At 41.6% G+C, this 24,891-nt stretch overlaps 1 protein-coding gene across 2 annotated transcripts in view; it reads left to right on the top strand.

Annotated features, from left to right (window-relative positions):
* Positions 1–24,891, top strand: part of LOC109909557 (GTP-binding protein Rheb) — a 35,360-nt gene continuing 10,469 nt past the window's right edge. Inside the window, exons 1-7 of one of the 2 annotated variants that reach the window (XM_031796754.1) lie at positions 1–103; positions 203–309; positions 11,519–11,590; positions 15,522–15,589; positions 16,104–16,186; positions 23,389–23,445; positions 23,551–23,598. In XM_031796754.1, the coding sequence (XP_031652614.1) occupies positions 258–309; positions 11,519–11,590; positions 15,522–15,589; positions 16,104–16,186; positions 23,389–23,445; positions 23,551–23,598 (380 nt within the window). In that variant the 5' untranslated portion in view covers positions 1–103; positions 203–257. Of the gene's footprint in view, positions 310–11,518; positions 11,591–15,521; positions 15,590–16,103; positions 16,187–23,388; positions 23,446–23,550; positions 23,599–24,891 lie in introns of both variants that reach the window. The other variant, XM_031796753.1, reaches the window with a different exon arrangement.

The following is a 24,891-nucleotide window of genomic DNA, read 5'->3' as shown; positions in this document are numbered from 1 at the left end:
AACCGTATCCAACCGCAGCTCAAGAAGAGGACAGAGACCCTCCTTTTTGCGTAAGCGCAACCAACCAACAGTGGGCATTCATGAATATTTCTTTGGGAGTGAGGTATAGTATACAGATGCGTGACTACTTTTCGCTAAATAGTTTTTTATTTAAACGAGCTAATTGCAGGTGCAATTCTGGTCCTTGTTGTTTTTAACATAGCATTTGAGATCTGTTCCAGTTTTTGATCATTTTGATGTAGTGTCGCTGCTAAAAGATGCCGCAGCCGAAATCCCGAAAAATCGCCGTCCTGGGCTACAGATCCGTCGGTAAGTGGGCGCAATTCAGTCGTTTTCAGTGGTGGCGAGGTCTATTTTGCGGTTTCTATGTAGGCGAGTTCAATGACGTTAGCTTCACATACAACTAGCCAGATGTCAACGGCATGCTCATATCGAGCGGCTACTACAACAATGTCCGCTGCCTGGTCAATTGTTGCTGTTGAATCAGCCAGTCAGCGGAATGTCACTCAACTGGAAACCCACGACTCTAGAGATTTAGTTTAGAACTGTAGCATAGGCCTTCCTCTACTAGCCAGCGTTAGTAGGCCTCCCACTGAAATCACAGTTTAAATGGCAGTCTATAGTTAATTGCGTTATGCACATTACTTTATATCATGTTTTATATTTTTTGTTACGTAAATGTTGTTACGCAAGACACTAAGTAGCAAGACGGAGTTGACGCCACAGCAGGTGTGGACAGCAGGAGCGGTCCTGATGCTGGGACTTAGTACCCCAGCTAGCACATTTTGGTTTCTTAAAATTGTGGAAACGAACGTTTTTTTGTTTCCCATTGATTCTGTGAACGAAGCAATTCGTTTTTAGGTTGCAGGGAGGTTCTGATAACGTTTTACTATGGTTCCGTGAAAGTTTTCCTGGGAGCTTTTATTAACGTTCTGAGAATGGAAATCATAGTTTATTTTATGTTTTTTTTATAACTTTTAAATGTTCACTGGATGTCTCAATAAGACTTTTACTAACACTGCTAGTTTAGTATGTTGAACTCCAAGCACAGGTGGGACAAATGGAAATGAATTTGCTTAAGCATTCAAACATGTATTTTTTTTTAAATTGTAGCACAGTGTCAGAGAGATTCAAACCTATGATCTTCAGTTCTCTATCCATGTAATTAGTCCACTGCGTCACCAGGATGGAGATACCAACCCATGTGTTTTTAAAAATGTATTTTTTACTCATAGAAAGCTGTTCTGTTTAGTCTATTCAAACACCATATAGCAAAGGAAACAAGCACTCATTAAGATCAGGTGTGGCCAATTAATGGCCACAGCCAACACACTTTACAAGATAGAGAGTTTGGACACTGAAAACACAACTTAAAAAAAAAAAAGAGAACGTTCTTTGAACATTACTAATGGTTTCTTGTGTTTTTCATGGAAAGGTTCATGGAAAGGTTTCTAAATGTTCTGAGAACATGACTTAAAATATAACCGTGAGGAAACCTTGTGGAAACATTATGCTGTATTGTAATTGAGTTATTGAAATTCCCATAGGAGAGTGTTGTTTACATTCTCTGAACTGTTTGAGAACATCCCTAGAACAATGTAATGTAATCATCAATGTAATCATGTTTGAACTTTTAGGAAACGTTCTGTTAGTATCACTTTGCAGAAATCACTCTGCCTTTTCCTGATTGCTAAAACTATAATAGTTTCTCCTAATTTCAGTTTGTGACAAAATAAGCTAATCAGAATCATTGAATCATTATACCATCTAAATCGCTGTCTAAATTTTTTTCTAGAGACAAAAATATTCTTGTTTGACCTGTTTGAATCTGGTGTACAAAAATAAAAGATGCAAAAACCTCAACTTAAGAACGGGAAGCATAGAGATAGCACACATAATGGATCTACCACTTTTTAGACTTGTTTTCAAGTAGGATGATTGATCTATTACTCACATTTCTATGTGAATTTGGTTTGGTCACCCCCCCCCCCCCCCCCCCCCCCCCCCCCAAAAAAAATGTGCTGAGAATATTCCAAAGCTAAGCAACTATTCTGCACCATTCCCAGAACATTGTGGGAAGGTTGTGTGCAAAAATAACCATAGGACAACTGCACTCTTATGAAACATGGTTCTCAGAACGTTATGTGCTAGCTGGGATGTCACGACTCAGGAGAGTAGAAGTATTAATGTGAATGTGATAGCTTTTTATGAAGGAATTTGGCTGTTACCTCAAATGACATGCCATATGCTAGTGAACAGTGGATAGGTTACCTGTCCAAAACTTTCATAATTAACTGTAACTTTTGAATTGACCAAACTCAGCAACATAATCTGATTACTTTTAGTTGCTTCTGAATGACTTTCCCCTTTGGGTGCATTAGAAGAAGACAACAAGGATCCATCAAACACATGTGGTGTGTCATCATAGTGGTCTGACTTGTGTTCACTCATTCAGATGGAACAAACTTACATTTGCGCCTTTTTTCCATGTTGAATTTCATTGAGTAAACAGAAAGGTGTCAATGTATTTTTCTGAATTTAAAAGAAGTCCAAGAAGTAATCATCTAGTTTTTCAAAAGTAGCCTATCTGTAATCTGATTTGATATTTTTTGTTGTTGTTGCTGGTAAAGTAACATTTTGTTTTTGGTAATCAGATTACATGTAATCAGTTACTCCCCAACCCTACTAGTGAAGTGAAGAAAACCAGTAATTGCATGCTGGCCTAATTCAATGACTTACATTTTGCCCTCCCGAGTGGCGCGGCAGTTTAAGGCACTGCATTGCAGCGGTAGAGGCGTCACTACAGACCCAGGTTCGATCCCAGGCTGTATCACAACCGGCTGTGGTCGGGCTTTTGATAAGATTTAAGTTTGGCTTGGATGCACATTTTATGTGTTTGAAATACTGTCAGCTTTTATGACACTGATAAAGATGACACCTTTACAGACGGTCTCTAACCGCACATTCATTTTCTCAAGATGCTGAAATAAATAAATCAGATTTCTCTACTTCTGTTCCCGAGTCAAAGTGTACATTTGGTGTATCATTTTACTGCATGAAATGCTTAATTCGGCAGGAGTCAATATTATACACTCCTCAAAAAAATTTTGGGGAACACTAAAATAACATATCCTAGATCTGAATGAATGAAATATTCTTATTAAATACTTTTTTCTTTACATAGTTGAATGTGCTGACAACAAAATCACACAAAAATGATAAATGGAAATCAAATGTATCAACCCATGAAGGTCTGGATTTGGAGTCACACTCAAAATTAAAGTGGAAAACCACACTACAGGCTGATCCAACTTTGATGTAATGTCCTTAAAACAAGTCAAAATGAGGCTCAGTAGTGTGTGTGGCCTCCATTTTGACTTGTTTTAAGGACATTACATCAAAGTTGGATCAGCCTGTAGTATGGTTTTCCACTTTAATTTTGAGTGTGACTCCAAATCCAGACCTTCATGTATGACCTCCCTACAACGCCTGGGCATGCTCCTGATGAGGTGGTGGATGGTCTCCTGAGGGATCTCCTCCCAGACCTGGATTAAAGCATCCGCCAACTCTTGGACAGTCTGTGATGGATGGAGCGAGACATGATGTCCCAGATGTGCTCAATTGGATTCAGGTCTGGGGAACGGGCAGGCCAGTCCATAGCATCAATGCCTTCCTCTTGCAGGAACTGCTGACACACTCCAGCCACATGAGGTCTTGCATTAGGAGGAACCCAGGGCCAACCGCACCAGCATATGGTCTCACAAGGGGTCTGAGGATCTCATCTCGGTACCTAATGGCAGTCAGGCTACCTCTGGCGAGCACATGGAGGGCTGTGCGGCCCCCCAAAGAAATGCCACCCCACACCATGACTGACCCACCGCCAAACCGGTCATGCTGGAGGATGTTGCAGGCAGTAGAACGTTCTCCACGGCGTCTCCAGACTCTGTCACGTGCTCAGTGTGAACCTGCTTTCATCTGTGAAGAGCACAGGGCGCCAGAGGCGAATTTGCCAATCTTGGTGTTCTCTGGCAAATGCCAAACGTCCTGCATGGTGTTGGGCTGTATGCACAACCCCCACCTGTGGACGTCAGGCCCTCATACCACCCTCATGGAGTCTGTTTCTGACCGTTTGAGCAGACACATGCACATTTGTGGCCTGCTGGAGTTCATTTTGCAGGGCTCTGGCAGTGCTCCTCCTGCTCCTCCACGTCTCCTGATGTATTGGCCTGTCTTCTGGTAGCTCCTCCATGCTCTGGACACTACGCTGACAGACACAGCAAACCTTCTTCCCACAGCTCGCATTGATGTGCCATCCTGGATGAGCTGCACTACCTGAGCCACTTGTGTGGGTTGTAGACTCTGTCTCATGCTACCACTAGAGTGAAAGCACCGCCAGCATTCAAAAGTGACCAAAACATCAGCCAGGAAGCATAGGAACTGAGAAGTGGTCTGTGGTTATCACCTGCAGAACCACTCCTTTATTGGGAGTGTCTTGCTAATTGCCTATAATTTCCACCTGTTGTCTATTCTATTTGCACAACAGCATGTGAAATTTATTGTCAATCAGTGTTGCTTCCTAAGTGGACAGTTTGATTTCACAGAAGTGTGATTGATTTGGAGTTACATTGTGTTGTTTAAGTGTTCCCTTTATTTTTTGAGCAGTGTATTACACTAAGAGGTTTTCAACCTACAGTCAGTGTCCAGATTTCAGCTTGGCTAATATTGCATTTAACCCATCTGAACAATACAGTTCCCTTGATGTGCCATTTTGAAGTCCTTGTTAAATTTGTGTTGTGCCTCATCCTCTTTTACCACTTTACCAAATCTTTTCCAAACAGACTTTTGACCCTCCCTTCTCTTTATTTTCAACTCTCCATTTCGCAGCTTTTCTCTTATTGAATTAAACTCCGAAATTGACATTTTTGCCTCATTGGATCAAAGTGAACTTTTCCTGCCCAAGTTCCCAAAAGCATTTGGCAGTTGGCTTGTATTTGTCGCGCTTTAGTCAGCCACCAATTGTGCAAGTTCTCCCACTTAAAAAGATGAGAGGCCTGTAATTTTCATCATAGGTACACTTCAACTATGACAGACAAAATGAGAGAAAAAAATCCAGAAAATCACATTGTAGGATTTTTAATGAATTTATTTGCAAGTTATGGTGGAAAATAAGTATTTGGTCACCTACAAACAAGCAAGATTTCTGACTCTCACAGACCTGTAACTTCTTTAAGAGGCTCCTCTGTCCTCCACTCGTTGCCTGTATTAATGGCCCCTGTTTGAACTTGTTATCAGTATAAAAGACACCTGTCCACAACCTCAGTCACACTCCAAACTCCTCTATGGCCAAGACCAAAGAGCTGTCAAAGGACACCAGAAACAAAATTGTAGACCTGCACCAGGCTGGGAAGACTGAATCTGCAATAGGTAAGCAGCTTGGTTTGAAGAAATCAACTGTGGGAGCAATTATTAGGAAATGGAAGACATACAAGACCACTGATAATCTCCCTCGATCTGGGGCTCCACGCAAGATCTCACCCCGTGGGGTCAAAATGATCACAAGAACGGTGAGCAAAAATCCCAGAACCACACGGGGGGACCTAGTGAATGACCTGCAGAGAGCTGGGACCAAAGTAACAAAGCCTACCATCAGTAACGCACTACACCGCCAGGGACTCAAATCCTGCAGTGCCAGATGTGTCCCCCTGCTTAAGCCAGTACATGTCCAGGCCCGTCTGAAGTTTGCTAGAGAGCATTTGAATGATCCAGAAGAAGATTGGGAGAATGTCATATGGTCAGAAGAAACCAAAATAGAACTTCTTGGTAAAAACTCAACTCGTTGTGTTTGGAGGACAAAGAATGCCGAGTTGCATCCAAAGAACATCATACCTACTGTGAAGCATGGGGGTGGAAACATCATGCTTTGGAGCTGTTTTTTGCAAAGGGACCAGGACGGCTGATCCGTGTAAAGGAAAGAATGAATGGGTCCATGTATCTTGAGATTTTGAGTGAAAACCTCCTTCCATCAGCAAGGGCATTGAAGATGAAACGTGGCTGGGTCTTTCAGCATGACAATGATCCCAAACACACCGCCCGGGCAACGAAGGAGTGGCTTCCTAAGAAGCCATTTCAAGGTCCTGGATTGGCCTAGCCAGTCTCCAGATCTCAACCCCATAGAAAATCTTTGGAGGGAGTTGAAAGTCCGTGTTGCCCAGCAACAGCCCCAAAACATCACTGCTCTAGAGGAGATCTGCATGGAGGAATGGGACAAAATACCAGCAACAGTGTGTGAAAACCTTGTGAAGACTTACAGAAAACGTTTGACCTCTGCCATTGCCAACAAAGGGTATATAACAAAGTATTGAGAAACTTTTATTGACCAAATACTTATTTTTCACCATAATTTGCAAATAAATTCATAAAAAATCCTACAATGTGATTTTTCTGGATTTTCTTTCCTTCTCATTTTGTCTGTCATAGTTGAAGTGTACATAAGATGAAATTTTTAAGTGGGAGAACTTGCACAATTGATGGCTGACTAAATACTTTTTTGCCCCACTGTATGAATTATACATTTTATGCATTCATTGTTTTCTCTTTATTCAACCCGCGGATATAACCACAGGGACTGCGGGATATGAGTCAACCCGCGGATATAACCACAGGGACTGCGGGATATGAGTCAACCCGCGGATATAACCACAGGGACTGCGGGATATGAGTCAACCCGCGGATATAACCACAGGGACTGCGGGATATGAGTCAACCCGCGGATATAACCACAGGGACTGCGGGATATGAGTCAACCCGCGGATATAACCACAGGGACTGCGGGATATGAGTCAACCCGCGGATATAACCACAGGGACTGCGGGATATGAGTCAACCCGCGGATATAACCACAGGGACTGCGGGATATGAGTCAACCCGCGGATATAACCACAGGGACTGCGGGATATGAGTCAACCCGCGGATATAACCACAGGGACTGCGGGATATGAGTCAACCTCCGCATCACTATTAGACGCGTCACCTTGGTATTACCATTAATGTCAGAGGTTGAGCCCCTTGACATGATAGTCTCAAAACAATTTTCAGAACTTGGTCCACAAGGTGCAGTGGATATTTTCCATGCCAGAGATGTTGGTATTACTGTCCGGTTTTGAATGTGGCCCATATGTCACAGCTTCCAGTCCTTATACCAACCTCGCGGCTTTGGTTCACAAAGAACATGGAATAATGTTGGACCTCAAAGCATAGTTAAGCAAACTTTTTAATAATATCTTTCCAGCATTGCCGTACAAATGTACACCACAAGTGTAGTAAAATCATAGCAGTATACTATAGACCTTTCCATTCAGTTTGGTTCATTCACAAACAAGTCCAAGAAAATCAAGACCATAGACTACAGTATAAGGATCAAATGTTCGGCCTGTCATTTCCAGTGTTCACATACATTCTAAAGACAATTGGTAATGTCCCCATTTTTCAGTCTTCATGTCCTCATAAAACCTTTTTTGCCATATTATTGTACTCCAGCTATTCATCCTGTTTTATAAAAAAAAAATTCAGCTTTCCTACTATAATATGCTGCATATGTTGTACTGTATACTAAAGACTCAAAAGGACACCCGCAGTGCGTTACAGCGACTCATACATAGCCAATCTGTTAATTGGCATGTCTCCAGTCTTTGTGATAGTCATGCTGAATCTTTAAATATGTCCTGTGTTCATAGGCGTTGGCTCGTGCCTCATTAAAGCCACTGAAGAAGAAGGAGAAAATTGGTTTGTACAGTGCCATGGAATACACTACTCCTTCCTGTTTCTCCACACATTGTGTCAGGTCACTGCATAATCTGCAACTCCTGCATCTGGGCATTGTTTTGAGGTCGCATACAATTACAGAGAGAGAACTGTATGTTCAGATGTTTTTGTCGCAGGGTCTATTTATAGTTCAGAGGATGCCTGTGTTCTCGTCACACTTAAACTGCTAGCAGGTTTGATAACCTGGTTAGAATGATGTACATTCCCCATGCATTTCTAATGTGTCGTCAGCAAACCAAACTGAAAACTGGTGTGAAACCGGGTTAACATTATGTAGGCCAGGCTTCCCCAACTGGTGGGGCCTGCGGGTGGTTTTATTTGGCCCCCCCACAGGTTTTTGAGCAGTGTTTTAAAAAATAAATTTTTTAAAGTTGTATTATTTTGGAAAGTTATTTTAATTTTGGAAATCAAAGTATTCCAACGCATAATAGAGATGTGGTCGTATACAAATAATAATTATAACTGATTGGATTTATATCAAACTTTTCTACTAACTTTACATCGTAGAAACTCCCCTCATCCACCATCAATGTGTAGCACCCACCTCAGTGATGCACGGTGACAACTGTTGTGTCGGAGCGCTCATCACACATCATCTGTCAGGTGGAGAGACCATAGAGAGTGACACGACAGAGTCAGGACACCCGTTTTAGCGTCCCATCTGAAAGACGGCACCATAAAAACATGGCCCCCCCCGGCTGAATCTAGTTGTTGATCCCTGATGTAGGCTATTTCCAATGGTGTTCATCAAACCAGGCTGAGAACTTAAGTCGTTTTTTGGGGTATCTGTACTTGACTCTGCTAATTATATTTTTGACAATTTTTACCACTACATTCCTAAAGGAAATAATGTACCTTTTACTTCATACATTTTCCCTGACACCCAAAAGTACTCCTTACATTTTGAATGTTTAGCAGGACAGGAAAATTCCCCAATTCACACACTTATCCAAGGAATATCCCTGGTTATCACTACTGCCTCTGATCTGGGGGACTCACTAAACACAATGCTTTGTGAATTATGTCTGAGCTTTGGAGTGTGCTGCTGGCTATCCGTAAAAAAAGGTAATGGTGCCATCTGTTTCGCTTAAAGCAACAATATGTAACTTTTTGGGCGAGCTGACCAAATTCACAAAGAAATGTGAGTTATAGATCTTTCAATCCCTTTGAAAGCAAGTCTAAGAAGCAGTAGATCTGTTCTATGTGCGCTATTTCTATGCTTCCCGTTCTGCAGTTTCGTTTTTACATATTTTACTATGGCTTTTGTACACCGGCTTCAAACAGCTGAATAAAAATGTTTGACTTCTTGTTTGGTCTCTCAAACTGAAATGTAGAATTTTAGCAACCAGGAAATGGCGGAGCCATTTCTGCGTAGTGCAATTTTTATATAAGGAACTTGAAATGATACTTAAGTACAGTTGAAGTCGGAAGTTTACATACACTTAGGTTGGCGTCAATACATTTCTTGTTAAACAAACTATAGTTTTAGCAAGTCGGTTAGACATCTACTTTGTGCATGACACAAGTAATTTTCCCAAAATTTTTTTTACAGATTATTTCACTTATAATTCACTGAATCACAATTCCAGTGGTTCAGAAGTTTACATACACTAAGTTGACTTTGCCTTTAAACAGCTTGGAAAATTCCAGAAAAGAATGTCATGGCTTTAGAAGCTTCTGATAGGCTAATTGACGTAATTTTAGTCAATTGGAGGTGTACATGTGGATGTATTTCAAGGCCTACCTTCAAACTCAGTGCCTCTTTGCTTGACATCATAGGAAAATCAAAAGAAATCAGCCAAGACCTCAGAAAAAAATGGTAGACCTCCACAAGTCTGGTTCATCCTTGGGAGCAATTTCCAAACGCCTGAAGGTAGCACATTCATCTGTACAAACAATCGTACGCAAGTATAAACACCATGGGACACGCAGCTGTCATACCATTCAGGAAGCAGATGCGTTCTGTCTCCTAGAGATTAACGTACTTTGGTGTGAAAAGTGCAAATCAATCCCAGAACAACAGCAAAGGACCTTGTGAAGATGCTGGAGGAAACCGGTACAAAAATATCTATATCCACAGTAAAACGAGTCCTATATTGACATAACCTGAAAGGCCGCTCAGCAAGGAAGAAACCACTGCTCCAAAACCTACATAGAAAAGCCAGATTACAGTTTGCAACTGCACATGGGGACAAAGGTTGTCCTCTGGTCTGATGAAACCAAAATAGAACTGTTTGGCCATAATGACCATCATGTTTGGAGGAAAAAGGGGGAGGCTTGCAAGTCGAAGAACACCATCCCAACCGTGAAGCACGGGGTGGCAGCATCATGTTGTGGGGGTGCTTTGCTGCAGGAGGGACTGGTGCACTTCACAAAATAGATGGCAGGAAAATGTGGATATATTGAAGCAACATCTCAATATATCAGTCAGGAAGTTAAAGCTTGGTCGCAAATGGGTCTTCCAAATGGAGAATTACAGCTTCGGAAGTATGCTTGGGGTATCAAAATGGCTTAAGGACAACAAAGTCAAGGTATTGGAGTGGCCATCACAAAGCCCTGACATCAATCCAATAAAAAAATTGTGGGCAGAACTGAAAAAGCGTGTGTGAGCAAGGAGGCCTACAAACCTGACTCAGTTACACCAGCTCTGTCAGGAGAAATGGGCCAAAATTCACTCAACTTATTGTGGGAAGCTTGTGGAAGTCCACCTGAAACATTTGACCCAAGTTAAACAATTTAAAGGCAATGCTACCAAATACTAATTGAGTGTATATAAACTTCTGACCCACTAGGAATGTAAAAGCTGAAATAAATATTTCTCTCTGCAATTATTCTGACATTTCACATTCTTAAAATGAAGTGGTGATCCTAACTGACCTAAAACAGGGAGATTTTTACTAGGATTAAATTTCAGGAATTGTGAAATACTGAGTTTAAATGTATTTGGCTAAGGTGTATGTAAACTTCTGACTTCAACTGTACATTTAAAACCCGAATACTTTTAGACTTTTACTCAAAAAGTATTTTACTGGGTGACTTTCACTTTTACGCGAGTCATTTTCTATTAAGGTAACTTTACTTTTACTCAATGATGACATTGTGTATTTTTTCCAATGTGTTTTCCTCAAATCTAAACTGAAACCATGTTCGAATGGTGCACATTTCCCACACATTGTGACTATCCTTCGCTGAAAGAGCCCAACATACTACAAGTGGAATCCACAAAGAATCTGAAAGCATTTCAAACTATGTAGCCTATTTTCTATTAATCTCAATCATCTGCATGTGTGTGTCCCTGGATGTTCACCTCCCGGGGAGACAAGATAGTTAATTTTGGACTGGGAGGTGATCGTTCAGCATTGATGCGAGACTAGTGGAGCGTTGAAAATGGGAGCGAGCTTCTCATTCATTCTGACGCTCCACTCCTCCACTCCTCCGAGCTTTTCCCACAGAGCGAGAGAGTTCATGTCTCTCCAACCATGCATAGCAGTACTCCACTCTCTTTTGTTATAGCAACAGGCTGTGACATATATATTATATATAAGGGCTGTATAGGAGCGTTTAGATGGAGTAAGGCCTCTGCATTCACACAAGGAAGTCAGAGTATTTGGCCTTTCCCTATAATGCTGATGAATTAAAACATATGTTTAATCAAAGGACATCGATCAGCAAAGATTCTCAATTTTCTCCTTTGCAGGTAAATCCTCCTTGACAATACAGTTTGTGGAAGGCCAGTTTGTCGACTCATATGACCCAACCATTGAAAACAGTAAGTGTGTGATGTCATCACCGGTCCCCCTCCAGGTTTCTGAGTTCTGGACACAGACAGGTGCATGTCTCTAGGCTCCTCATTCATGGTGAAGTTCACACAACTCGGACTCAGCAGACACTCTATTTATTAATTTGCACCAGAGAAAACAATACAGAATTATTATTTTTTTTTACTATTTTTTTTAAAAGGGGTGTGCGGGTGTGGTTGGAAGCCCAAGGGTTTATATGAAAACCACACCACAAAACAACAATATATAAGTACACACACTATTAGTAAGGGCACCCATGTACACACTTGTTTGCTCACACACACATGCACTCTCTTTCTCTCCTCAATAGGAGCATTTTTATTAGTGGGTTGTGTGGGAGGACTCTGTTTCATCGCCACTACAAACTATTTGCGTGGGGAGCCAGGGGAGCATTTCTGATGTTTGTGAATGAACAGTCATTTCTGATGTTTGTGAATGAACAGTCATTTCTGATGTTTGTGAATGAACAGTCATTTCTGATGTTTGTGAATGAACAGTCGTTTCTGATGTTTGTGAATGAACAGTCGTTTCTGATGTTTGTGAATGAACAGTCGTTTCTGATGTTTGTGAATGAACAGTCGTTTTGACAGAAGGTAGTGGTCTACCTCACTCATAGTCTCTCAAAGTTAGACAAACCAATAACACACACACACGCTTCAGTCAGACATACATGCGCGCAATACACATTGTTGGTATGGCATTGCTCCCTTTGTTAGCACGGAGCACACAGTTTAATGCATGTTACAGTAGCTTAACACTCCTAGGGTAGACTGTGTTCCTGCCTACTGTATCTACGGTGTCTTAAGGCTTGGAGCTTCCATCCATGCAGCCTCCGGTGAAAGGAACGTCGAGTTATTTTTAGCCAGCCAGGGCTTATTTTTTTTGTGAATGAAATGCTTGATTGCCTCAGCTGCTTCTCCAAGCCCAGGAACGTAGAATGCTTCCCATTTATCAATTGTGCTGGCTTTCATTCTACAAACATGATTCTACTATACTACAGTTGCGATGTGGATTTGGCTGTCTTTCCTGCTATTTCGGTGTGTGTATGTGTGTGTCGCGCTTAAATAAGCCACTGAAGAAAACCCCCTTCGCTCACCTGTGATCCCAGCCCACCGGTCACCACAGAACCACCTCCTGTGATGAGGCACAAAGGTGGATATGGGTTTTCACTAGAGGTCGACCGATTTTTGATTTTTCAACACCGATACTGATTTATTGCAGGACCAAAAAAAGACCATACCTATTTAATCGGCTTTAAAAAATAAAATTTAAAAATATATATATATATTTGTTTGAACATGTTCAATTTGGTTTAAATAATGCAAAAACGTGTTGGAGAAGAAAGTAAAAATACAATATGTGCCATGTAACAAAGCTAACGTTTAAGTTCCTTGCTCAAAACATGAGAACATATGAAAGCTAGTGGTTCCTTTTAACATGAGTCTTCAATATTCCCAGGTAAGACGTTTTAGGTTGTAGTTATTATAGGAGTTATAGGACTATCTATACGATTTGTATTTCCTATACTTTGACTATTGGATGTTCTTATAGGCACTTTAGTATTGCCAGTGTAACAGTATAGCTTCGGTCCCTCTCCTCGCCCCTACCTGGGCTCGAACCAGGAACACATGGACAACAGCTACCCACGAAGCATCATTTCCCATCGCTCCACAAAAGCCACGGCCCTTACAGAGCAAGGGGAACTACTACTTCAAGGTCTCAGAGCGAGTGACGTCCCCGATTGAAACGCTGTTAGCGTGCACCCCGCTAACTAGCTCTGGAGTTGATAGGCTTGAAGCACAGTGAAGAGCTGCTGGCAAACGCACAAAAGTGCAGTTTGAATGAATGCTTACGAGCCTGCTCCTGCCTACCACTGCTCAGTCAGACTGCTCTATCAAATCATATACTTAATTATAACATAACACACAGAAATTTATTAATATGGTCAAATCTGGAAACTATGATTTCGAAAACAAGATGTTTTTCTTTCAGTGACATACGGAACCGTTCGGTATTTTATCTAACGGGTGGCATCCATAAGTCTAAATATTCCTGTTACATTGCACAACCTTCAATGTTATGTCATAATTACCTAAAACTCTTGCAAATTATTTCGCAACGAACCAGGCGGCCCAAACTGTTGTATATACCCTGACTCTGCGTGCAATGAACGCAAGAGAAGTGACACAATTTCCCTAGTTTAATATTGCCTGCTAACCTGAATTTCTTAACAAAATATACTTCTGTGTATTGATTTTAAGAAAGGCATTTATGTTTAAGGTTAGGTACATTCGTGCAACGATTGTGCTTTTTTCGCAAATGCGCTTTTGTTAAATCATCCCCCGATTGGCGAAGTTGGCTGTCATTGTTAGGAAGAAATAGTCTTCACACAGTTTGCAACGAGCCAGGCGGCTCAAACTGCTGCAAATACCCTGACTCTGTTGCACAGAACGCAAGAGAAGTGACACATTTTCCCTAGTTAAAATAAATTAATGTTAGAATTCAATAAACTAAATATGCAGGTTTAAAAGTATATACTTGTGTATTGATTTTAAGAAAGGTGTTGATGTTTATGGTTAGGTACACATTGGTGCAACGACAGTGCTTTTTTCACGAATGCGCTTGTTAAATCATCACCCGTTTTGGCGAAGTAGGCTATGATTCAATGATAAATTAACAGGCACCGCATCGATTATATGCAACGCAGGACAAGCCAGATACACTAGTAATATCATCAACCATGTGTAGTTAACTAGTGATTATGTTAAGATTGATTGTTTTTTTTATAAGATACGTTTAAAAATAGCTAGCACCTTAACTTGGCTCCTTGCTGCACTCGCATAACAGGTAGTCAGCCTGCCAAGCAGTCTTCTCGTGGAGTGCAATGTAATCTGCCATGATCGCTGTCCAAAAATGGTGATTACCGATTGCTATGAAAACTTGAAATCAGCCCTAATTAATCAGCAATTCCGATTAGTCGGTCGACCTCCTAGTTTTCACCTCCCCCACCACCCGTTATGAGGAACAAGGGTGGATATGGTTTTCACCTTCTGTGATGAAGCACAAGGGTGGATATGGGTTTTCACCTTCTGTGATGAAGCACAAGGGTGGATATGGGTTTTCACCTTCTGTGATGAAGCACAAGGGTGGATATGGGGTTTCACCTTCTGTGATGAAGCACAAGGGTGGATATGGGTTTTCACCTTCTGTAATGAGGCAAAAGGGTGGATATGGGTTTTCACCTTCTGTGATGAGGCACAAGAGTGGATATGGGTTTTCACCTTCTGTGATGAGGCACAAGAGTGGATATGGGTTTTCACCTTCTGTGATGAGGCACAAGGGTGGATATGGGTTTTCACCTCCACTCACCTTGAAGAAGAAAGCGGTGTACATGTGGTCTTGCCCATGAGCTCGGAGGGAGTAGCCTCTGTCTGTTGGGCAGTCGGCAGGCAGGAAGTTCAGTTCCAGTCATCCAGAGTCACAGCCCAATCAGAATGTGTCTCAGTCCTGCCTGTTCTAGTTGATTTAAGCACGTCACTTCCACTGTGTTATGATCTCAGCACCACATCAACATGTTGCCCTACTTCTCTCTCTGCTTCACCATGATTTGTCATGGGCTCATCAAAGCGATGTGGAGAAATGGCCTTCTTATTTGTAATGAATGAGACGTTCTTTGTGTCTCTACTTGTCTTGCTAATTCTATGTTCTTTTAGAATACCTCTGACAGAACTGTAGGTGGGTAGAATTACTTAGGAACTCTAAGACTGCATTTACACAGGCAGCCCAATACACAGCAAAAGAGTTTATCTGATTAGTCAAAAGACCAATTGGTGACCAAAAGATCAGAATGACTGCCAGTGTAAACACAACTTTAGTCTTCCTTTCTCTCTCTCTCCTCAGCGTTTACAAAGATGATCACAGTGAATGGTCAGGAGTACCACCTGCAGTTGGTGGACACCGCTGGACAGGTGTGTCCCTCTTACCAGTGGAGAGACTTCTCACACAACATAAAATATTAATACCAGGTGTAGTGTAGATTGGACCAGGGGCAGTGTAGATTGGACCGGGGGCAGTGTAGATTGGACCGGGGGCAGTGTAGATTGGACCGGGGGCAGTGTAGATTGGACCGGGGGCAGTGTAGATTGGACCGGGGGCAGTGTAGATTGGACCGGGGGGGCAGTGTAGACTGGACCGGGGGGGCAGTGTAGACTGGACCGGGGGGGCAGTGTAGACTGGACCGGGGGGGCAGTGTAGACTGGACCGGGGGGGCAGTGTAGACTGGACCGGGGGGGCCGTGTAGACTGGACCGGGGGGGCCGTGTAGACTAGACCAGGTGTAGATTAGATCTCAATTGACATCCTTATTCAGCCTCGTTCCACATACAGTAGCTACATTTCCTAATTTTTCCCATCGTAGGGTAGACATTCTCTCTCTCTGATGTTTGACGAATCCTTCCACAAAAGGCTTCTTTCTCTCTGGCAGGATGAATACTCCATTTTCCCACAGACCTACTCCATAGACATCAACGGATACATTTTGGTGTATTCTGTCACGTCAAATAAAAGGTAGGTAAGCTCCACCCTCCCCTTCATACTGCTGCTAAAGCTTCGTTGCTTATCCCTGAGTGATCTCGTCGCTTAAGGTTTCTTTGAATCTATCTGGTAGCTCTCCTCTCTCTCTCTCTTATAAAAGGCATGAATAAACCATTGCAGCTATTATTATTCAAAGTGAGCTCGAACACCTGCCAAATCAATACGTTCTCAATGAAAATCTCATTATTTTGTGCCTCTGCTAGTTTGAAATTAAAGATCTAGTCACGTTTGAAAGGGAAGATGTGTAGTATGTTATTTTGGTGAATATTAAATTACAAATAGTGCCTCTGATCTTTCACATTTCTATCTGAATGCTATTATATGGAACAGGGCTTCTGTATGTTGCAGTATTAGAGGTAGCTGAAATATATGAATCAGAGATGGTCGTTTCTAGCGCATGTGGGGTGTGTGTTCTACCTTGCCTCCATGTCAGCTGGAGATAAAATCATTCCATCTATCTCTCTCCTCCCTTGCCTCTTCTCTCTTAACCTCATCATCTCTCCCCTCACTGGCTTCCTCTCCATCCTACTCTCTTTCCTCACTCCATCCATCTCTCAATTACACACTCACTCTTTCTCTCTCTCTCGGTCATATATAAGGGCTGTATAGGAGCGTTTCGATGGAGTAAGGCCTCTGTAGTGAGTACTCCAACACTAGTGGGAATATGTAATGATAGTAGTCCTATACCGGAATATATCCTGTGTTGTGCTACTGCTCCAGGTTAAACACTGTGTGGTTTGTGAATGCAGCGAGAATCACTTATGTTGATTTGAAAAGTTTTTTTTTTATTGACTAAAGTCCACTTTCTGTTTTCTACCTGAGTGAATACTGGAAATGCAGTAATTTTAGGTTGCTATTCTGCCACGTCGATATTATGGAATTGTCTAAAAGGCCAGAAAGAGTAGCCTAGTACCAATTTTACCTGCATTTGAGCTATGCTCTGTTTCTTGAATATATCCAGTTTTGAAATTAGCCACATGTGATGGTGAAATAGCATGCATTGTGTTTTCTAAAGATATAGCCCAGGCTCAGCATTTTGGCATTGAGCAAGAGCCTAATTCCATGAGATCTGGATATTTTCTGGAAAAATCATTATTTTAGTCTTTTTGGGTTTTACTGCCAGGGCTCAGGTCTGGCAGTACTGCTCTAGCAGGTCCAGGCTCTGCTGTAGGTCATGTTCTGTGGGTAACAACAGGCATAGGTCATCTGCGAAGAGTAGGCATTTAACCTCTGAATTGTGGAGACTAACACCAGGGGCTGAGGATTTTTCTAGAATAGTGGCCAATTTGTTGATGTAAATATTGAAGAGTGCAGGGCTCAGCTTGCAACCCTGGCGAAGGCTCTGCCCCTGGTTAAAGAATTCTGTAATGGTGCACGTATTCCCAGAATACATTGATTTAATTATGTCATATGTTTTACCACCTACACCACTTTCAATAACTTTGTAGAACAGTCCTGTATGCCAAATAGAATCAAATGCTTTTTGGAAGTCGATAAAGCAAGCGTATATTTTGGTGGACATGTTTAACTATCAGGGTGAGTAGGGTGTAAATATGATCAGTCGTGCAATGTTTTGGTATAAATCCAATTGGGCTTTTACTCAAGACATTGTCCTTATTAAGGAAGATTAGAACTCTTACATTTATAATACTACAGAAAACCTTCCCCGGGTTACTGTTCACACAAATGCCTCTGTAATTGTTAGGGTCAAATTTGTCTCCGTTCTTAAAGATTGGGGTTATGAGACCTTGATTCCCGATGTCAGGGAAATAACCTACACTCAGGATCAAATTAAACAGTTTTAATATAGCCAATTGAAAGGTTGCACTAGTGAATTTGAGCATCTCAGTTAGGATGTCATCAGGTCTGCATGCTTTTTAAATTTGAGGGCCTGAAGTTTCTTATAGAGCTCTTGGTCAGTAATTGGGGAGTCCAATGGATTTTGATTGTCCTTTAAAGCTTTTTCTAATACATTCAACTTCTCATGAATTTGGCGTTCTGCGTTTGTGTCAATTTGAACGGTGAGTGTTTTAAAATAGGTTGTCCATATGTCACCATTTTGTATCGCTAATTTCTCTTGTTTGGATTTCTTTTAACGTTTCTTTTTTGTCTCACAGTAATGAAGGTGTAATTCACCATTATTTGGGTCTCTGTGCTTTTTTTCTTCTGTCTCTCTGTCTTTCAATTCAAGGGGCTTTATTGGCATGGGAAACGTGTTAACATTGCCAAAGCAAGTGAGATAGATAATATACAAAAGTGGAATAAACAATAAAAATGAACAGTAAATGTTACACATACAGAAGTTTCAAAACAATAAAGACATTACAAATGTTATATATATATATATATATATACAGTGTTTTAACAGTGTACAAATGGTTAAAGTACACAAGGGAAAATAAATAAGCATAAATATGGGTTGTATTTACAATGGTGATGGTCTTCACTGGTTGCCCTTTTCTCGTGGCAACAGTTCACAAATATTGCTGCTGTGATGGCACACTGTGGAATTTCACCCAGTAGATATGGGAGTTTATCAAAATTTGATACATTTTTTTATTCTTTGTGGATCTGTGTAATCTGAGGGAAATATGTCTCTCTAATATGGTCATACGTTGGGCAGGAGGTTAGGAAGTGCAGCTCAGTTTCCACCTCATTTGGTGGGCAGTGAGCACATCTTCCCTTGAGAGCCATGTCTGCCTACGCCGGCCTTTCTCAATAGCAAGGCTATGCTCACTGAGTCTGTACATAGTCAAAGCTTTCCTTAAGTTTGGGTCTGTCACAGTGGTCAGGTATTCTGCCACTGTGTACTCTCTGTTTTAGGGCCAAATAGCATTAAGTAATTCTCTTTTTGTTTTCTCATAATTTGGTTGGGTCAAATTGTGCTGCTGTCCTGGAGCTCTGTAGGGTGTGTTTGTGAACAGAGCCCCAGGACCAGCTTGCTTAGGGGACTCTTCTCCGGGTTCATCTCTCTGTAGGTGATGGCTTTGTTATGGAAGGTTTGGGAATCGCTTCCTTTTAAGTGGTTGTAGAATTGAACGTCTCTTTTCTGGATTTTGATACTTAGTGGGTATCGGCCTAAGTCTGCTCTGCATGCATTTTTTTATGTTCTACGTTGTACACGGAGGATATTTTTGCAGATTTCTGCATGCAGAGTCTCAATTTGGTGTTTGTCCCATTTTGTGAAGTCTTGGTTGATGAGCGGACCCCAGACCTCACAACCATAAAGGGCAATGGGCACTATGACTGATTCAAGTATTTTTTGCCAGATCCTAATTGTTATGTTGAAATGTATGTTCCCTTTGATGGCATAGAATGCCCTTCTTGCCTTGTCTCTCAGATCATTCACAGCTTTGTGGAAGTTACCTGTGGCGCTGATGTTTAGGCCAAGGTATGTATAGTTTTTTTGTGTGCTCTAGGGCAACAGTATCTAGATGGAATTTGTATTTGTGGTCATGGCGATTCACAGATGAAAGCAGGTCCACACTGAGCACATGTGACAGACGTGACAGAGTCTGGAGACGCCGTGGAGAACGTTCTGCTGCCTGCAACATCCTACAGCAAAACCGGTTTGGCGGTGGGTCAGTCATGGTGTGGGGTGGCATTTCTTTGGGTGGCCGCATGTGCTCGCCAGAGGTAGCCTGACTGCCATTAGGTACCGAGATGAGATCCTCAGCCCCCTTGTGAGACCATATGCTGGTGCGGTTGGCCCTGGGTTCCTCCTAATGCAAGACAATGCTAGACCTTATGTGGCTGGAGTGGGTCAGCAGTTCCTGCAAGAGGAAGGCATTGATGCTATGGACTGGCCCGCCCGTTCCCCAGACCTGAATCCAATTGAGCACATCTGGGACATCATGTCTCGCTCCATCCACCAACGCCACGTTGCACCACAGACTGTCCAGGAGTTGGCGGATGCTTTAGGCCAGGTCTGGGAGGAGCCTCATCAGGAGCATGCCCAGGCATTGTAGGGAGGTCATACAGGCACGTGGAGGCCACACACACTACTGAGCCTCATTTTGACTTGTTTTAAGGACATTACATCAAAGTTGGATCAGTCTGTAGTGTGGTTTTCCACTTTAATTTTGAGTGTGACTCCAAATCCAGACCTCCATGGGTTGATACATTTGATTCCCATTGATAATTTGTGTGATTTTTGTCAGCACATTCTACTATGTAAAGAAGAAAGTATTTAACAAAATTATTTCATTCATTCAGATCTAGGATGTGTTATTTTAGTGTTCCCTTTATTTTTTGGAGCAGTGTATATGTTTTTGTTCTTTATTCTTTGTTATAGAGCCAAAAAGATTGGAGAAAAGGTTTACCCATACATCTCCATTTTGGATAGATAATTATTTGTGTTGTTGTTTGCTTAGTGTTTTCCAATTTTCCCAGAAGTGGTTAGTCTATGTATTCTTCAATTACATTGAGCTCATGTCTGACGTGCTGTTCCTTCTTTTTCCCTAGTGTATTTCTGTATTGTTTTAGTGATTCACCATAGTGGAGGTGTAGACTCAGGTTTTCCGGGTCTATGTTTTTGGTTGGACAGGTTTCTAAATTTTTGCATTCTTCATCAAACCATTTGTCATTGTTGTTCATTGTCTTCAGTTTTCTATTTGATAGGGAAGCTGAGAGGTCAAATATACTGTTAGGATTTTCTACTGCCAAGTTTACACCTTCACTATTGCAGTGGAATGTTTTACCCAGGAAATTGTCTAAAAGGGATTGAATTTGTTGTTGCCTAATTGTTTTTTGGTAGGTTTCCAAACTGCATTCCTTCCATCTATAGCATTTCACTCAGTTCCTTTGGCTTTGATTGAGTATTGCTCTGTTCAAGTAGACTGATTTTGCTGTGGTCTGATAAGGGTGTCAGTGGGCTGACTGTGAACGCTCTGAGAGACTCTGGGTTGAGGTCAGTGATAAAGTAGTCTACAGTACTACTGCCAAGAGATGAGCTATAGGTAGGTATACTTACCTAGGGAGTCCCCTCGAAGCCTACCATTGACTATGTACATACCCAGCGTGCGACAGAGCTGCAGGAGTTGTGACCCGTTTTTGTTGGTTATGTTGTCATAGTTGTGTCTAGGGGGGCATATGTGGGAGGGAATGCTGTCACCTGCAGGCAGGTGTTTGTCCCCCTGTGTGCTGAGGGTGTCAGGTTCTTGTCCGGTTCTGGCATTTAGGTCGCCACAGACTAGTACATGTCCCTGGGCCTGGAAATGATTGATTTCCCCCTCCAGTCTCTCTCTGTCAGCTTCTCACTCTCACCGTTAATACGAGAATGAACAAGTACAGAAGTTCTCCTGACTGCAGAGAGTTGACCAAAATGAAAGTCATATTTTATTTAACCAGGAAAAGCCCATTAAGACCCAGAGTCTCTTTTCCAAGGGCTTCCTGATAACTCTACTACTGCATTTTCTCTCCTGTAATTCCTCCATACATTTCTAGACTATCATTTCAACAGGATTCATACTGTAGCAAATGCTTTGTCCTGTTTAAGACTATTGTACTGGAGCCTAGGATGCTGTGTGTGTGTGCCCCAGAGACGTATGTAAGATGCCATGGGAGCGGGCCTAGGGAGAGTTTCCCTGGAGAAATCTGTTCCTAACCCCATCCCGTCATGTCTTCCTACTGGCCAGTTAATGATGTCAAATTTAGTTAATATCCCCATTGATTTACATGCGTTTCTACTGACCAGGTTGGGACTCAACGTTCGTCATTTTATATTGAGTCTCAAACTCTGCGTCAGGTCTAGCTCACCCTCTGCCGGGTTTAAAAAAAACAGATGCATCTGATTTTCAGAGGAAATGGAAAGAGAGCCTGTCACTCGACTTCTCCTTTTGGACGTTAACAAGGCGACTCCCCATCTTAACTCCTCCTCCACATTTACTGGATTGGTTCAACAGTGCAGAAGAGAACCTCCCCCTCTTCTTTTTCTCCTCGGGGCCAGAAAAAAAGCTACGACACTAAGGCATTTATTATACGCCTGCTACATTGGGTTGAGTTATATAGGCCTCTACAGTAGACTATGACACTGATGGAACAACATTCCTCAACTAGATGTTGGAAAGGCATCTAACAAGCAAACAAATAGCACATTGTTAAGTACAGTAGTATTGAAATGGCACATTAAGTACAGTAGTATTGAAATGGCACATTAAGTACAGTAGTATTGAAATGGAACATTAAGTACAGTAGTATTGAAATGGCACATTAAGTACAGTAGTATTGAAATGGAACATTAAGTACAGTAGTATTGAAATGGAACATTAAGTACAGTAGTATTGAAATGGCACATTAAGTACAGTAGTATTGAAATGGCACATTAAGTACAGTAGTATTGAAATGGAACATTAAGTACAGTAGTATTGAAATGGCACATTAAGTACAGTAGTATTGAAATGGAACATTAAGTACAGTAGTATTGAAATGGAACATTAAGTACAGTAGTATTGATGGTTTTTATTTGAGGGAGGTTTCTTCTCGTATCAAAGCTTATGTCGTATCGATTTCAAGCAATGGTTCAACCGCAACAGTCCTCTTCCTTTTTTTGAACGCAGCCCTGATTTTGTCCCAGTCTGGTCGTTAGGCAACGTTTGTCAATGTAATCATGGTAGGTTACGCCTCCCATCAGCCCTCTCCAAATCCATACCAATGTAACACATTTAATGAACAAATGATTATCTTTTGATGAGGCCCCTATTAAAAATCTATGTAGGTGATAAAAGGCAGTGGGTTAATTTATCCTTCTTATTATTGTGAAGATGTGGATGGATCAGCACCCACTTAGCTCTCAGATGGTGTTGCTGCTTATTCGCACACAAACACGCCCACACACACAGACTGGAGGTGCCGGGGACAGAGAATGAAGCCATTTGATATGCTGGACACCAACATGTTGCAGATTTAACATTGTCCGACCTAGAAAATGTCAAGCTTTACACCCATTTAAGAATGCATTTAAGTACAAGTAAGCATTTTTACACACATTTCTAGACCCAATTGTTAACTATTCAACTGTATAACCATTGTAAGATGATTTCTTTGAGAATAGATTTAGTAATGTTCTGTTGACTCTGTTCTTGTGTCTAGTAGGAGTTTTATTTAATGCTTTAAATGCTTTTTATTTGTGCTGATCATAAAAGATTGAATGACCTTTTTTTGTTTTTCTTTTGTAGTTTTGAAGTAATAAAAGTTATCCACGAAAAATTATTGGATATGGTGGGTAAAGTACAGTAAGTAGACTGATCCACTATCTGACAATGTTTCAATATATATATACATACATATACACAGTGTTTCACTGATTCGTTTGACTGACAGGACTTTGTCTTCTGCAGAGTACCCATCATGTTGGTGGGGAACAAGAAAGATCTTCACATGGAACGGTATGACACACACACACACACAGCTAGTCTTCCCAGAGGACAGTTGTTTTCATTTTCTTAAATTAGATTTAACAGGGATTTACTGTTCTGTCTTGTCGTTATGTTTGACTCTGTGGAGGCCTGTTCAGCTGACCGAGTGGAGAGAAAGTACATTGGTTCAGCAGAGGGTGCGGGGCTGGAATAAACCTTTACGACTTGATGTCCTGTCATTTTATGGGCCTGCCATATAAGGCTCCACATCTTCCATCTTTTGCACGGAGGGCGAAATTGCAACAAGCTGTCTCACTGCAGAAGTAGATGTATAACCACATTCTCCAAACGTCAAATTTCTGTGTTTTTGTTTCTCCTGCTCTAGCATTCCATTTCTCCAAATGTCAAATTTTGAAGTTAAGGGTTAAGTTTAGTCACTCATTCTGAATGGTTAAGGTAAGGGTTAAAGTTTTGGATAGGGTACATTTTTTAAAAGAAAAACCAGTATCCATGACGGGTCGAACACTTACCCTTCAGATCCAGAGTCATGAGATTACACTTATCCACAACCCTCATACACAAGGTCCTGGCAAAACCCAAGACTACTTGGTGGTAATAGCGCTCACTGTTGCCCCTAGTAGCCTGTTTTGAAGGCATGGATAGATGTCAAATTTTGCAGTCAATCTTGAACGATCTCCCTGGAAATCCATCTCCCACTCAATGCCATTCCCTCGTTGTCCTGACTCCACTAAACTAGACTACTGGCCTGTTGGCACATTGACACTAGCTGGTAAACAGTAGTCCAGTCTGCTCTAAGCTGTCTTTGGAGAAGGCTCTGTTTTGGAGAAGGCAGGGTCAGGTCAGTCTGCTGCATGCCTGGGTCAATCAGTCAGTTAGTTAGGCCTAATTCCTAACATGAGAATGTAGAAAGTATGGGAGGAAAGTGGAATGGTGGTGGTTATTGGAAGACAGTGTAGTAGTAGTTATAGGAAGACAGTGTAGTAGTAGTTGTAGGTATAGGTATAGGAAGACAGTGTAGTAGTAGTTGTAGGTATAGGAAGACAGTCTAGTAGTAGTTGTAGGGATAGGAAGACAGTCTAGTAGTAGTTGTAGGGATAGGAAGACAGTCTAGTAGTAGTTGTAGGGATAGGAAGACAGTCTAGTTGTAGTAAGACAGTCTAGTCTAGTTGTAGTAAGACAGTCTAGTTGTAGTTGTAGGTATAGGAAGACAGTCTAGTAGTAGTTGTAGGTAGAGGAAGACCGTCTAGTAGTAGTTGTAGGTAGAGGAAGACAGTCTAGTAGTAGTTGTAGGTAGAGGAAGAC

The sequence above is a fragment of the Oncorhynchus kisutch genome, linkage group LG18, assembly GCF_002021735.2.
Source record: "Oncorhynchus kisutch isolate 150728-3 linkage group LG18, Okis_V2, whole genome shotgun sequence".
NCBI lineage: Eukaryota > Metazoa > Chordata > Actinopteri > Salmoniformes > Salmonidae > Oncorhynchus > Oncorhynchus kisutch.
The sequence above is the reverse complement of the archived record's forward strand: the minus strand, read 5'-3'. Positions and strand labels throughout refer to the sequence as shown.